The 15,204-nt window shown below is 42.5% G+C and overlaps 1 protein-coding gene across 1 annotated transcript in view; it reads right to left on the minus strand.

Annotated features, from left to right (window-relative positions):
- Positions 1 to 1,815: 1,815 nt before the first annotated feature.
- Positions 1,816 to 15,204, minus strand: part of LARGE1 (LARGE xylosyl- and glucuronyltransferase 1) — a 437,502-nt gene continuing 424,113 nt past the window's right edge. Inside the window, exons 13-15 of the mRNA XM_073567486.1 lie at positions 9,039 to 9,185; positions 7,264 to 7,459; positions 1,816 to 6,087 (exon numbers count right to left, since the gene is read on the minus strand). Of these exons, the coding sequence (XP_073423587.1) occupies positions 5,890 to 6,087; positions 7,264 to 7,459; positions 9,039 to 9,185 (541 nt within the window). The 3' untranslated portion in view covers positions 1,816 to 5,889. The remainder of the gene's footprint in view (positions 6,088 to 7,263; positions 7,460 to 9,038; positions 9,186 to 15,204) is intronic.

Here is a 15,204-nt window from a genome sequence, read left to right on the forward strand (position 1 = left end):
TAAGATTAGGACTTGTATAAGGGCTGTAGTTACTTTTAGGCTTACGACTAAGGCTACTATTATAGTTAGTATTAGAGCTATAATTACTTAAGCTTAGGGCCAGGGGTAGTATTAGGACTAGTATATGTTACTATAGTTACTACTATGCTTAGGACTAGAGCTACTATTATGGTTAGTATTAGGGATAGGATTAGGACTGGCATTAGGGCTATAATCACTATTAGACTTAGGACTAATAGTATAGTATTAGGGATAGGATTTGGACAAGTACTGTATTAGTAAATATAGCCTTAAGATGCTTAGGACTAGGACTATTATTAGAGCTAGTATTAGGGTTAGGATTAGGACTGGTATTAGAGCTATAATTTCTATTAGGCTTAGGACTAGTATTAGAGTTAGCATTAGGATTAGTATTAGGGTTATAGCTACTATTAGGCTTAGGAATGGTATTAGAGTTAGTATTAGAGCTAGTATTAGGACTAGTATTAGTAATTATAACCTTATTACGCTTAGGACTAGTACTAGTGTTAGTATTAGGGCTAGGATTAGGACTGGTATTAGGGTTATAGTTACCATTAGGCTTAGCACTAGGCCTTCTATTATGGTTAGTACTAGGATTAGGATTATAGCTACTATTAGGTTTAGGACTAGGGCTACTATTATAGCTAGTATTAGAGCTATAATTACTTAGGATTAGGACCAGGGTTAGTATTAGGACGAGTATAAGTTACTACTATGCTTAGGACTATAGCTACTACTATGGTTAGTATTAGGGCTAGGATTGTGACTGGTATTGGGGCTATAATTACTATTAGGCTTAGGACTAGTACTAGTGTTAGTATTAGGGCTAGTATTAGAATTAGTATTAGGGTTAGGATTAGAACTGGTATTTGGGCTATAGTTACTATTAGGCTTAGCACTAGTATTACAGTTAGTATTAGAGCTAGGATTGTGACTGGTATTAGGGTTATAGTTACTATTAGGCTTAGGACTAGTATTAGTTAGTATTAGGACTGGTATTAGGGCTATAGTTACTATTAGGCTTAGGACTAGTATTAGAGTTAGTATTAGGACTGGTATTAGGGCTATAGTTACTATTAGTCTTAGGACTAGTATTAGGACTGGTATTAGGACTGGTATTAGGGCTATAGTTACTATTAGGCTTAGGACTAGTACTAGTGTTAGTATTAGGGCTAGGATTAGGACTGGTATTAGGGCTATAGTTACTATTAGGCTTAGGACTAGTACTAGTGTTAGTATTAGGGCTAGGATTAGGACTGGTATTAGGGCTATAGTTACTATTAGGCTTAGGACTAGTACTAGTGTTAGTATTAGGGCTAGGATTAGGACTGGTATTAGGGCTATAGTTACTATTAGGCTTAGGACTAGTACTAGTGTTAGTATTAGGGCTAGGATTAGGACTGGTATTTGGGCTATAGTTACTATTAGGCTTAGCACTAGGCCTTCTATTATGGTTAGTACTAAGGTTAGGATTAAGGTCAGGACTAGGAGTTAGTATTAGGCCGGTGTCACAGGGTATTGGTGTAATAAAATAATTACTAAAAAAAACAGTAAAAATGAAAACTCTACATAATCTATAGCCGGTCAGATTTCATCAAAAAGCAGAAAAATATCAGGGCAAAGAGCGACCGGCAGTCACATCAGTATTTTCTGATAATACGTGCGGTCGGGGGATTCTGGAGAGCGGACGAGACTCAGGAGCACTAATGGTTCACAGCATAAGGGGGCCCACGATCCTGGCAGCCCAAGATCACACGTCAGGACCCCCACAGGACGGATGAACGTCACAACAGATTATTTCACAATTTTATTGCACAACTGAAAATAAACAAATGTTCTCGAGTTTATTTACACCTCATCTCCACCGGAGGCGCTGCGCTCACACTCACACATCAGCCCCCACTTATCCCGCAGCAACCAATCAGAGGTCACGTATCTTTTTTTTTTTCCAGAGCAGGTTGAAATGTAAAACGGAGGATCTGATTGGTTGTCACGGGAAACAGGAACAACCCCCAAGGGGCTCCGCGTGTCTCTTCTCATCCGAGGACCGTGAGACGACGATTCACATCCTTATAATCACGTTTTTGGGCAAATTTTTTTTTTTTCTAAATATGTTTGATATGTCCAGATATAGACAGAAAGTAAAGTATTTTGGAGTTTACAAACACCTACAATGGATATAAAAAGTCTACACACCCCTGTGTAAATGTAAGAAGAATTTCAGAACTTTTTTTTCACCTTTAATGTCCCCCATAATCCGTACAAATCCTTTAAGCAACAAAGGGGGAAATAAAAGTAACAAAAAATAAAACAATGTGGTTGCATAAGTGTGGGCACCCTCTTATAACGGGGGATGTGGTTGTGTTCAGAATTAGTTTACACATTTACACTCATGTTACATGGTAGTCAGTGCACGGCTGTCGTGATTTTGATTAAATAAAGTTTCGCTGTTCTAGGAGGATTTTCCTGACATTTTCTTCAGTGGATTTTACTGTCAAATCCATGGTCTGTAAACATCTGACAACACAGCAAAGGGATCTCATCGTGAAAAGTGATCAGTCAGGAGAAGGGGACGAATACATTTCCAAGGCATTAGATCTACCACGGAGCACTGTGAAGATGTCATCAAGAAGTGGCTGAAATTTGGTACAACGGTGACATTACCTAGAACTAGACGTCGCTCAAAAATTGATGAAAAGACAAGAAGAAAATTGGTCCTGGAGGCTGAGGAGAGGCCGACGGCAACATTAAAGGAGCTGCAAGAATTTATGATTGTGTACTGCGTGTGCCAAAAATCTCTCATATTCTTCATATGTCTGGTCTGTTTGGTAGGGTGGCAAGATGGAAGCCTTTTCTTACAAAAAAAAGCATACAAGCAGGGCTATGTGTTGTCAAAACCTACTTTAAGTCGTCCAAAAGCATGTGGGGAACATGTTATGTCTGATAAGACTGAGAGAGGACTCTTTGGTCGTATTTCCAAAAGGTGCAAAGCCAACGTCGCACATCACCAGAAGATCACCATCCCCACAGTGAAGCATGGTGGAGGCAGTATTAGGCTTTGAGGATGGTTTTTGGCAGCTGGACCTGGGGCTTTAGCTAAAGAGGAGGGAATTAAGAATAGGTGTAAATATCAGTCAGTTTTGCAACAAAACCTTCAGACCTCTGCTAAAAAGCTGAAGATGCTGAGTAATTTAATCGTTCAGCAATGACCCTAGCGACCTCCAAATCAGCGAGAGAATGGCTTCTCCAGAAAATCAGAGTTTTGGAATGGCCCATCCAGAGACCATACTTGAATCCTAGGTTGATCTGAAGAGGGCTCTGTACACAGGAAGAGATACCCCCTGCAATCTGACATATGTGGAGCTACTGCAAGGAAGAGCAGGCAAAGACTTCCAACTCTACATGTGCAGCGCTGATAGACTCTGACCCGAAAAGACTGAATAATGTCATAAAGGAGACTTCAACAAAGTATTAGTGCAGATTTATGCAACCACATTATTTTAGTTCATTTTTCTTCAACCACAACAGGGGTGTGTAAACTTTTTATATCCATTGTATATTCATGAAGGGTATAAAATAAAAGAACACTCCCACAAACTTAGAAGATCTTTGGAGATCACATGCCTGTGTATTTCTTCTTGGTGTCCAAAAACTGAATCCCACAAACTTCTAAGCTGGAGTTAGGACCTCTCTAACTTGTGTTCGGAAACGTATCGCAGGCCGTACAAGGTTCCATTTGTCGTTTAAGGAGCCATACAGTGTCCATATGAAAAATAATGTTCTATCTCAATAGTAATTGGTTGTTACAAGCATCAAGGTCGGCTTTCCACCTTTTTGGTACAAGAGGCCCGTCACCCACCTAGATAACAAAAATGATGGCTCCATCTGAGGAGTCGAGAAAAACTAAAACGAGCGATCAAGATTTTACACATTAAATAAGTGAAAAGAAGCCGTCGACAAAACGTAAAGGTCACAGGGGAACCAACCGGGGTAGATGCCAACGACAAGCTAATGACCAAGATGGCCTATCTCCTTCAGCTCTAACAAAATAGGGCACCACGTGCTCATGTCTGCCCTCCAAGACGTGAGGCCAGTTATCTGATTACCCCTTCGAAAGCCTCAAAAACCCAACAATTGATGTCCGAGTGTTGGCCAAAAGCCTTGAAGCCCACCAACCACCTCCATCAACATGGACATTGGTGTAAATCAATGGATGCCATGCAACCCTTGTAGCCCTTATCTCTAACTCTGCCTGACTCTTATCTCCTCTGAAGACATTGAAGGTAGCTTCTTGAGGAATCTGGACAAGATTTTTTTGTGGATCGAATGTGTAAATTTGGTTCTGCTAATACCCCTCGTAAAGAATGCTCTGGATCTATGGAAAGTGATGGTTTTTGTGACACTGGACTTGACTGCAACACCTTGAGTTGTCTAGGCCCAAATGTGCTCCTCAAGATCTTTGCTCACCTTGAGTTCTAGTCTATCTAGCCAAAAATCGATGGGAAATATAGAAAAATAATAAAATATTTGAGAACAATGATCTGATGCACACGTCTCGCGGATCTACTATCTATGTCGGATGAGAACAGAGCACCGAGTTGTGGTTTTTCCTCCATTGGCTATGAGCAGCCACCAGCCGCAGGTCTAGTGCATTAGACGTCGTGTCCTTTTTTGTAAACATGACAATTAATACTGAACGGTAAAAAATAGTGGAAAAATCCATTAGGTTATAATTCCTCTGACTTGACGGAGGTCCATCTTGGTTGGGACAGAACTTTCAGTGACTCAATCTTTCTGTTGTATCGAATCCCTGGGGAACAGGAGCCACCTTTGTTCCATGCACGAGTTCCTCCTGCATGGACATGGACCTTCTTCCGAGATGAAAGTCCAGTTAGACATTGCATAGTAATGTTGTTCTGGGCTTTCTGGGCACGTCCCGAACTCTGACTTTCCAGAAAAACGAACATGCCGCAGTATAAATGGTAAAGCCCTACAGATGTCCAAGCGTAATATTGTCTCCTAGGACCATCACTAATTCCGCAGAAGTAAAATTCTGACCATCAGGGAAGGAATGGGATCTATTTCTTGGCGCCACAAACGCGTTCAGTTTTCCGGGCACAGAGTCTTCTGTTGAGGCTGATGAAGAGGTCACTATCGGGAAGAAGTTCGGCATGTGTCAAGTTCACATTGGAAATCATAGACCAACCATCGCCATCATTCCGCCATTACTCGGATCTCCGTCTTCCATAAAGATAGTAGGGCGTGAATACTTTTTATTTTTTTCACAGGGATGAATACAATACAAAAATAGAAAGAAATGCCCTTTGGATCTTTACAATGTCAATACTGCTACAAGTTTGTTTTATTTTTACATTTTTTTGCGTGATCAAGTCCTTCATAAAGATTCTCAGTTGAACCTATAAATATTCTTCTCTGGTTATTACAGCAAGCCCTCCATTTACGAGTATCTGCTCCTTCTACTTTTTGTGGCATCACCAGAAGAAAATCCAGGCCTAAGTATTCGGCAACTCGATAGTGAAGCAGGTGGTTGGGATTGGGCTGGAGAGATACAGCTGACCAACCTTGGATTGAGTGTCATGACTGAGACACCATATTGGGCAGATGTCCAACATTTAGGCCTTGTTCTGTAGGACCAGGGAAGAGGTCGAATTTATTGGAACCTTCTACCTTCCTGGATCCATATCTATTCAATCTCTGATGATTGGTGGAGTCAGGGGGCATCAAAAATGGACAATAGGTAAAAGTTCCTTGGCAGTCTCCAGCCAACCATCGATGGTTGATGCCATGCCGTTGAGGTCTTCACCGGATTTTTAGGCACATCCGAGCCCCTTCCATCCCCGAGTCTCATTAGCTATTGTTCTCTGCAGTGAGGTATTTGAGAGCTGTGAATCCGTAACGTCGGGACATGTCTTGTTGGAATTCCTCTTTCAACGTTTTCAGGCAAATTCGATATTGCTTGTTTGAGCGGAACTTGGTGATGTCGAAGCTCGGGGCGTGGGGCATGTGGATCATGTAGGCATTGGGCAGCACTGTGAATTCATATTCCTACGGGAAGAAGAACAGAGGAGAGATCAGAGAGGTGGACATGAAGACGAAGAAGGGAGGTGGTCATAGTCTCACCCCTTGACACACTATTCAATATTGTGTGGCTTAAAGGGAATGTTCCCTTTTTAACAAATTCGGTAATACTCAGATCGTACCTCTCACTCATCCCATTTTTTTATGGACTGTCCAGGGGCGTGGGTAATACAACTGTATCCAAAAGTGGGCGATCCTGGGGTTTTGTTGTGGTTTTTGGGCTGATTGACCGTGTAGGCTAAAAGTGTCCCATTAATAGGGTCAAATGTATATGGGAGGTGTTGAGGAGAGCCTTAAGATCAAATACTTAATTAACCTCAAGACATAAGAGATTGAGGGGAACTACCCAAAAAGTGTATTATCTCACCTTACATGAGTTTTTTCTGATCAAAGTGTGACACTACAGATGGCTGCCATTTCCTGTTTCACCACACACCATGTGCTCCATGGATCCGCTCATGATGACTCCCACCCTGATGGATCCGCCCACGATGACGCCCACTCTGATGACCTCATGGACCAACCCAGCCTGATGACCTCATGGATCCGCCCACGGACTAGCTCACTGCCCAACCCACTAACCAATGGAATACATCCGAACACTCCCATTTTAGAGTTAACCGAGCCCCCTTACAGGGGATGTATGAACCTATGTTTGGAATAATAAAGCTCTCTCTCTCTCTTGCTCTGCCATAGATTGATCAAAGAGAGGTTACTTCCGACACATTCTCTGGTGTGATTTCTTTAGTGCGCACTGATCGATACCCAGGAGCAGGCAACTAGTAAACATTTCTTATTGTTCACCCTAACAGGCGGGGCTTTGTTTTAGGAACTAGATGTAAACAGAGAAGTTAAGCAACCAGGGGCCTCCTCACCAGTCCTGGTGGCAGCTTCAACAGGTAAAGAAATGGTGGACCCTACTGGTGGCAGATCCTATAGATATCTATGTCCAAGATGGAGACATCCCTTTTAATATATAAAAAGTATGCTATAAGCTCCTCAGCGCCCCCTAGTGGTGGCTGCAGGAAGTCAAAATGTTATCAATTAACTCTACGCAGGGGAATTGGAGCTTAGTACCAGGACCCCGATGAGACTGCTATCTATATCCCCCCCACCCCGCTTGGACAATTTATCATAATTTACTTGTGCATCCAGCTCCATGATGTGAGCCACTTTGTTCCACCCGAACCCAACAAATCTCCGGTCGTACTCCGGGCAGTTCCGTCTGACCACCACGTAGGGTTCGAAATCTGCCTCCCATTCCACCCGGTAAGGAGTCGTCGCCGTCCTCCATTTGGCAAAGTTGGTAGGAGCGTGCCCTTTAGTCCAGACGTGGTACCTGCAGGGTAAATGGGCACACGTTACCGTAACGGGAGGAAGTTTCCAGGAAATCAGAGAGTAATGAAAAAAGTAATGAAAACATTCCCTGGGACCAGACACATAAATATGAAATAGAAATGGTGGGTCGGGGTCCGGTGTGCTGAGACCCGCTCTTGATAACCAGAACAAATACCATTTTTACAAGCACAATTTGACTGGTCACCTTAAAGGGTGCCCACGTCCTGTTTCAATTTGCCCCCCTGATGGTGCTCCTGGGGCGAAACATGACGGCAAAGAAAATATTGACACCTCCAGAGCAGTCTCTCTGCAGACACTGAACAAGCATGGAATACTATGAGATTTCAGCTCTGAAGTCTACTGTATTGTGACTGCAGCTCTGTACGCCTGATCGGCACAAGTGTATAAATATGTATATAGAGCTCCTGAAATTTGTGCCGACTTTGAACATGCAAAAATTTGTGGAGGGATGGCTCACCGCACCCCCTCGAAGACGATCAGTTTCCAATACTCTGCTCCGTCCCAAGTTTTGCTGTTTTGAACCATGTGACGCATACCCTTTAAGTTGGCAGATTGCGTCCCCTTTAAGAGAGCAGAATTCTACCATCTTCTCCTTCCCCAGCTGTCGGTTGATTTCCACCAGATTCTGATCGTCTTGCTGTGCTCCATCTTGGAAGTACATCAAGGAGTGCGGAGGTAGATGCCGCCCCGTAGTCATCGCCGCCTTCTGATAACGACGCCCGTCTCCTCGCCAGCTGCACCCCGGCCAGACGAGGCCTCCGCCGGACATAGCGGCCCCAGGACATCGGGGAGATCAGGATCTGTGACAGTAGATCAGAGTGGGCCTCCTGAGCTCCGGCATCTGCTGCCGCCTAGAAGCCCCAGATCTTCTCCAATCTTGTCACTCACGGACCCCGCTCATGTCTTACCGCTAATATGATACTCAAAGGAGACATCAGCCTGAGCTGCCAGGGGTTCACGGCGAATGTATCACTATATATATATTGTGGTGTGACCGGTGGTCACATGGTTAATGGGAGGTATATGGAGTATTTTGTCTCTAGTGTACATGAGCACTAAAGATGTCATCTAGTGCACTGGGTCCGGGTTGCGGGTAGTTATGAGAGATGGGAGGGTCAGGCCACCCATACTACCTCACCTCTGGGTGAGGGTGCTGGCTGTACCTGTTTTCCTTCAGGACCTGCAGGAGTTTCAGGACCTGCAGTGAGGTCATGACCATGTGACCAGCCATGTGATCCATACCTCGCCTGTGGGTGTGGCTACAGCCCACATAATGGAGGCTGTGTTTAGCCCATGGGCAGTGAGTGTGAGACACTACAGAGTGGTCTGTGTTCTTAGGAAGGAGAAGGCCTCCTGTGTGTGCGGCTCAGGTCGGAGCCTCCGGCCTGGACATTGCCCTGGCCTGTGTGTGCACAGGGCCTGAGGGAACACAGCCCAGCTAAGGACTGTTTGTGTTGCTTTTGTCTGCTGTGAAGGCTGGAAACCATGTTTTGCTGTTCTGACAATAACCTGATTTTGGCCGGGGGCGACAGTGTTGGTCGTCTGAGGCTGAAACCTACCTGAAGGTAAATAACGTTCCCATATCCAACATAGAGAGTAATTCTGCTTTAGATTTTGGGAAGGAGAGGCGATATCGGAGGGTCTCAAAGGCCGGGATGATCAAAGCCTTCTTGGTGTTACTCATGTCCAGCTGTACGAACGACTTCCTAAAATGAGAGGAACAGAAGACGCTCAGTGTGAAAACCAGAGATGAGTCCGCAGCTCAGAAATCATAGGGCCCAATGAAAATACTCAGAAGGGGCCCACCGATGGCTCTGCCCAATGACACAGATACCTGCAGTCACCACAAGAGGGAGCTCACTGCATATTAACACAGGCGGAAGACATCTCAGTGGGATTGGATACAGTGCTCCCCCTAGTGGTGGCTTTAAGTATCATAACTATTATGTGTGTATACCACAATTCATACAATGGGAAGGGGGAAATGGGATGGAGCACAGTGAACCTACTCATTATCTTAATTGCTGAGCATAAAAACACATCCTATATATTAAAATGCATGCATATAGCTCTGTAAAAAAAAGAAAAAGATTTTCTTTATTGCAGTTCCTAAATCCACCACTAGCAGGAGCTACGGCACAGAGTAACATCAATATACAGAACGCGCTTATTACTTTTATTTTCCCCAAAGGAGGGAAACATCAAAGACCTTGTACATTTATTAACGAACCCTCAGAAGACGTTTCTATAATGTGTCCTGTCTGTTCAGACGCAATTTTCGGAATGTATTTACAAACATATTATCACAAGCGGAAACCATCAATTTGCACAGAAATTAGGTGGAAATGTAATAAAACTCCCCATTATTTACTGCTCACAGAAATATGAGATTACTGCAATCACATGAAACGGTATTTATCCAAAACAGCAGAAAGAAGATAGATAATACCTACTATAGTACTGCCCCTATGTACAAGAATATAACTACTATAATACTGCCCCCTATGTACAAGAATATAACTACTATAATACTGCTCCTATGTACAAGAATATAACTACTATAATACTGTCCCCTATGTACAAGAATATAACTACTATAATACTGCCCCCTATGTACAAGAATATAACTACTATAATACTGCCCCCAATGTACAAGAATATAACTACTATAATACTGCCCCTATGTACAAGAATATAACTACTATAATACTGCTCCCTATGTACAAGAATATAACTACTATAATATTGCCCCCTATGTACAAGAATATAACTACTATAATACTACTCCTATGTACAAGAATATAACTACTATAATACTGCCCCTATGTACAAGAATATAACTACTATAATACTGCTCCCTATGTACAAGAATATAACTACTATAATACTGCCCCCTATGTACAAGAGTATAACTACTATAATACTGCTCCTATGTACAAGAATATAACTACTATAATACTGCCCCTATGTACAAGAATATAACTACTATAATACTGCTCCTATGTACAAGAATATAACTACTATAATACTGCCCCTATGTACAAGAATATAACTACTATAATACTGCCCCTATGTACAAGAATATAACTACTATAATACTGTCCCTATGTACAAGAATATAACTACTATAATACTGCCCCTATGTACAAGAATATAACTACTATAATACTGCTCCTATGTACAAGAATATAACTACTATAATACTGCCCCCTATGTACAAGAATATAACTACTATAATACTGCTCCTATGTACAAGAATATAACTACTATAATACTGCCCCCTATGTACAAGAATATAACTACTATAATACTGCCCCTATATACAAGAATATAACTACTATAATACTGCCCCTATGTACAAGAATATAACTACTATAATACTGCCCCTATGTACAAGAATATAACTACTATAATACTGCCCCTATATACAAGAATATAACTACTATAATACTGCCCCTATGTACAAGAATATAACTACTATAATACTGCTCCTATGTACAAGAATATAACTACTATAATACTGCCCCCTATGTACAAGAATATAACTACTATAATACTGCTCCTATGTACAAGAATATAACTACTATAATACTGCCCCTATATACAAGAATATAACTACTATAATACTGCCCCCTATGTACAAGAATATAACTACTATAATACTGCTCCTATGTACAATAATATAACTACTATAATACTGCCCCCTATGTACAAGAATATAACTACTATAATACTGCCCCTATGTACAAGAATATAACTACTATAATACTGCTCCTATGTACAAAAATATAACTACTATAATACTGCCCCCTATGTACAAGAATATAACTACTATAATACTGCCCCCTATATACAAGAATATAACTACTATAATACTGCCCCTATATACAAGAATATAACTACTATAATACTGCTCCTATGTACAAGAATATAACTACTATAATACTACCCCCTATGTACAAGAATATAACTACTATAATACTACCCCCTATGTACAAGAATATAACTACTATAATACTGCCCCTATGTACAAGAATATAACTACTATAATACTGCTCCTATGTACAAGAATATAACTACTATAATACTACCCCCTATGTACAAGAATATAACTACTATAATACTGCCCCCTATGTACAAGAATATAACTACTATAATACTGCCCCCTATATACAAGAATATAACTACTATAATACTGCTCCTATGTACAAGAATATAACTACTATAATACTGCCCCCTATGTACAAGAATAAAACTGCTATAATACTGCCCCCTATATACAAGAATATAACTACTATAATACTGCCCCCTATGTACAAGAATATAACTACTATAATACTGCCCCCTATGTACAAGAATATAACTACTATAATACTGCCCCCTATATACAAGAATATAAGTACTATAATACTGCCCCCTATGTACAAGAATATAACTACTATAATACTGCCCCCTATGTACAAGAATATAACTACTATAATACTGCTCCTATGTACAAGAATATAACTACTATAATACTGCCCCCTATGTACAGGAATATAACTACTATAATACTGCTCCTATGTACAAGAATATAACTACTATAATACTGCCCCCTATGTACAAGAATATAACTACTATAATACTGCTCCTATGTACAAGAATATAACTACTATAATACTGCCCTTATGTACAAGAATATAACTACTATAATACTGCCCTTATGTACAAGAATATAACTACTATAATACTGCCCCTATGTACAAGAATATAACTACTATAATACTGCCCCTATGTACAAGAATATAACTACTGTAATACTGCCCCTATCTACAAGAATATAACTACTATAATACTGCCCCTATGTACAAGAATATAACTACTATAATACTGCTCCCTATGTACAAGAATATAACTACTATAATACTGCCCTCATGTACAAGAATATAACTACTATAATACCGCCCCTATGTACAAGAATATAACTACTATAATACTGCCCCTATGTACAAGAATAATAACTACTATAATACTGCCCCTATGTATAAGAATATAACTACTATAATACTGCCCCTGTCATGATCCAGGACGGGGTTTCGCTTTGACCCGTCCTGGTCAGGCTGGGGTTAATTGTTTCTGCCTCTCTCTGGCAGAGGGCGGCTATTTAATGCTCACTGGACCTGGGTCCGGTGTCAGTTATACTCCTGCCCTCGGCTGAGTTAGTTGACCTCTTGTATACGCGTGCCTTGTGCCTGATAACTTGTTGCTTGTTTGGTTGTGATCCGGTTCTGTCCCTGTTACGAGTTCTGCCTGCCCCTCTTGTATTGCACCGCCCTCTTGTGTATGACCTTTGGCTTTGTCTGACGTCCCATCTGTTTATCCCTCCTGTACCTCGTTTGCCCGTTCTGTGTATGACCTCCGTTTTGCCCGACCCTGAGTTTTCTACCTTCTCTGAAAGCAGGACGCTAAGCCCCGCCCCCTTGCAGTCACATGACCGTAGGTCCTGTGCCGGATTGCTAAACTTCTGCGTTCAGGTCTTGTGCATCTGTACTTCCCGGGTGTTCCTGTCCCCAGGGGTCCCTACAGTGCGGGTGAGTCCCTGCTCAGCGGAGGCTGTACGCCGATGCCGACAGGATCCTGACATTATAACTGACCGTTACCATTTTTTTTTCTCTGCTCACCTTCTCCTGTGTGTGTGATGGATCCTATGCACGCTCTTTCTGAACAGGTTAAGCACCTGACTCAGATGTCTCAGAAACTCCTGGGGGGAACAACTTGCCCTGGCTCAGTCTCAGCAGCTGATCTCTGACACTGTGCAGGGGGTATTCTCATCGGGGGCACGGGAGGTTACAGTAATTTCCCCTGAGTCTCCGGTTAAGTTACCGGATATCTTTTCTGGAGATAAAAAATAATTCAGTGTTTTCAAGGAGGGCTGTAAGTTTTTTTTTTCCTTAAGACCACACTCTTCTGGGGATGAAAGTCAGAGAGTGGGGGTCATTATGTCTCTGTTAAGGGGAGCCCTCCAAGCTTGGGCTTTCTCCCTTCCGACCACTGCCCCTGAGCGTATGAATGTGGATGCATCTTTTGAGGCCCTGGGGCATATTTACGATGAGCCTGATCGAATGCGTATGGCTGAGGACATGGTGATGAGTGTGTGCCAGGGAAAGCACTCAGCCGAGTGGTTTTGCTCAGAGTTCAGACGCTGGGCTGCTGAGGTCTGCTGGAATGATGCCGCCCTCCAGGGTTTGTTCCGTAGAGGCCTGTCTGAACATCTGAAGGATGCCTTGGCTCTCCACCCTCCGCCTGATTCCCTGGAGGAGGCTATGACACAAGCCGTCCGAATGGATCGCAGGCTACGGGCCAGGGGAGCGATGCAAATTGAGACACCGTTTTTCTCCCAAGGAAGGGGAGCCAGTCATACATTGGAAACCATGGAGATGGGAACCATCGACCTCAAAGAGAATGAAAGGAGACAATGGCGCGTAGGAAATGTTTTCACTGTGGCGATTCTGGACATTGGAAAAAGGATTGCCCCTCCCGTCCACTAACCAAGCGACTGAGCCCAGGTGATTGTCGTGGAGGTCAGCCAGGCTCTCAGGTACCCTTTTCCACCTTCTCTAAAATGTTGTTGCAAGTGGAACTTTGTTGAGGGAATGTCTCCACAACCACTTCTGCCTTCGTGGATTGCGGTTCATCATTGAACTTTATTGACTCGGACTTGGTGGCCAGGTGAAGTTAGGGACAGTTAGGTTGGAGACTCCTATTCACATTGTTGCCATTGACAAAGCACCACTGGTTAAGAATAACGTTATGTTTCGCACTGAAGAGTTTCTCCTTAAAGGGGGTTCCTTACACCAGGAACATATTCCATGTTTTGTTATGGACAACCTGCCTGTGGGACTGGTGTTGAGGTTCCCCTGGTTACAATTGCATAATCCTGTAATTAATTTGGAATCTCGGGACATTGTTAAATGGGGTCCCTATTGTTCTGAGAAATGTCTTGATACTGTGTCTGTGTCGTCCGCGGGTCTGGAAGGTATTCCGGAGTGCCTGATAGACTATACGGACGTTTTCTCCGAAAAAGAGGCTGAGGTTTTACCACCACACCGCCCATTTGATTGTGCCATTGACCTAGTTCCAGATGCTAAATTGCCCAAAGCCCGCTTGTATAACCTTTCGGGTCCAGAACGGGCTGCGATGAAGGAATATATTTCCGACAGTCTCCGTAAGGGACACATTCGTCCTTCTGTTTCTCCCGTGGCGGCGGGGTTGTTTTTTGTAAAGAAAAAAGACGGTGGTTTGCCCCCATGCCTCGATTTTCGTGAGTTAAATAAGATAACTGTGAGGAATACGTATCCCCTTCCACTTATTCCTGACTTATACAACCAGTTGTCCGGAGCTAAGTGGTTTTCGAAATTAGATCTACGGGGAGCGTATAACCTTATCCGAGTCCGGGACGGAGATGAGTGGAAAACCGCTTTTCTCACTACTGAAGGTTTGTTTGAAAATTTGGTCCTGCCTTTCGGCCTGACCAATGCTCCAGCGGTCTTCCAAAATTACATAAATCACGTGTTCTCTGACTTTATTGGACATTTTTTGGTGGTGGTATATTTAGATGATATACTGATCTACTCACCTGATAAACAGGCTCACACTGGTCATATTCGGGCAGTTCTCCAAAGGCTCCGGGAGAACTGTCTCTTTGCTAAACTAGAAAAATGTTTATTTTTTGTCCAGGAACTGACT

The sequence above is a fragment of the Dendrobates tinctorius genome, unplaced genomic scaffold (genome assembly GCF_039654945.1).
Source record: "Dendrobates tinctorius isolate UK_male_01 unplaced genomic scaffold, ASM3965494v1 ptg000020l, whole genome shotgun sequence".
In the NCBI taxonomy this organism is placed as follows: domain Eukaryota; kingdom Metazoa; phylum Chordata; class Amphibia; order Anura; family Dendrobatidae; genus Dendrobates; species Dendrobates tinctorius.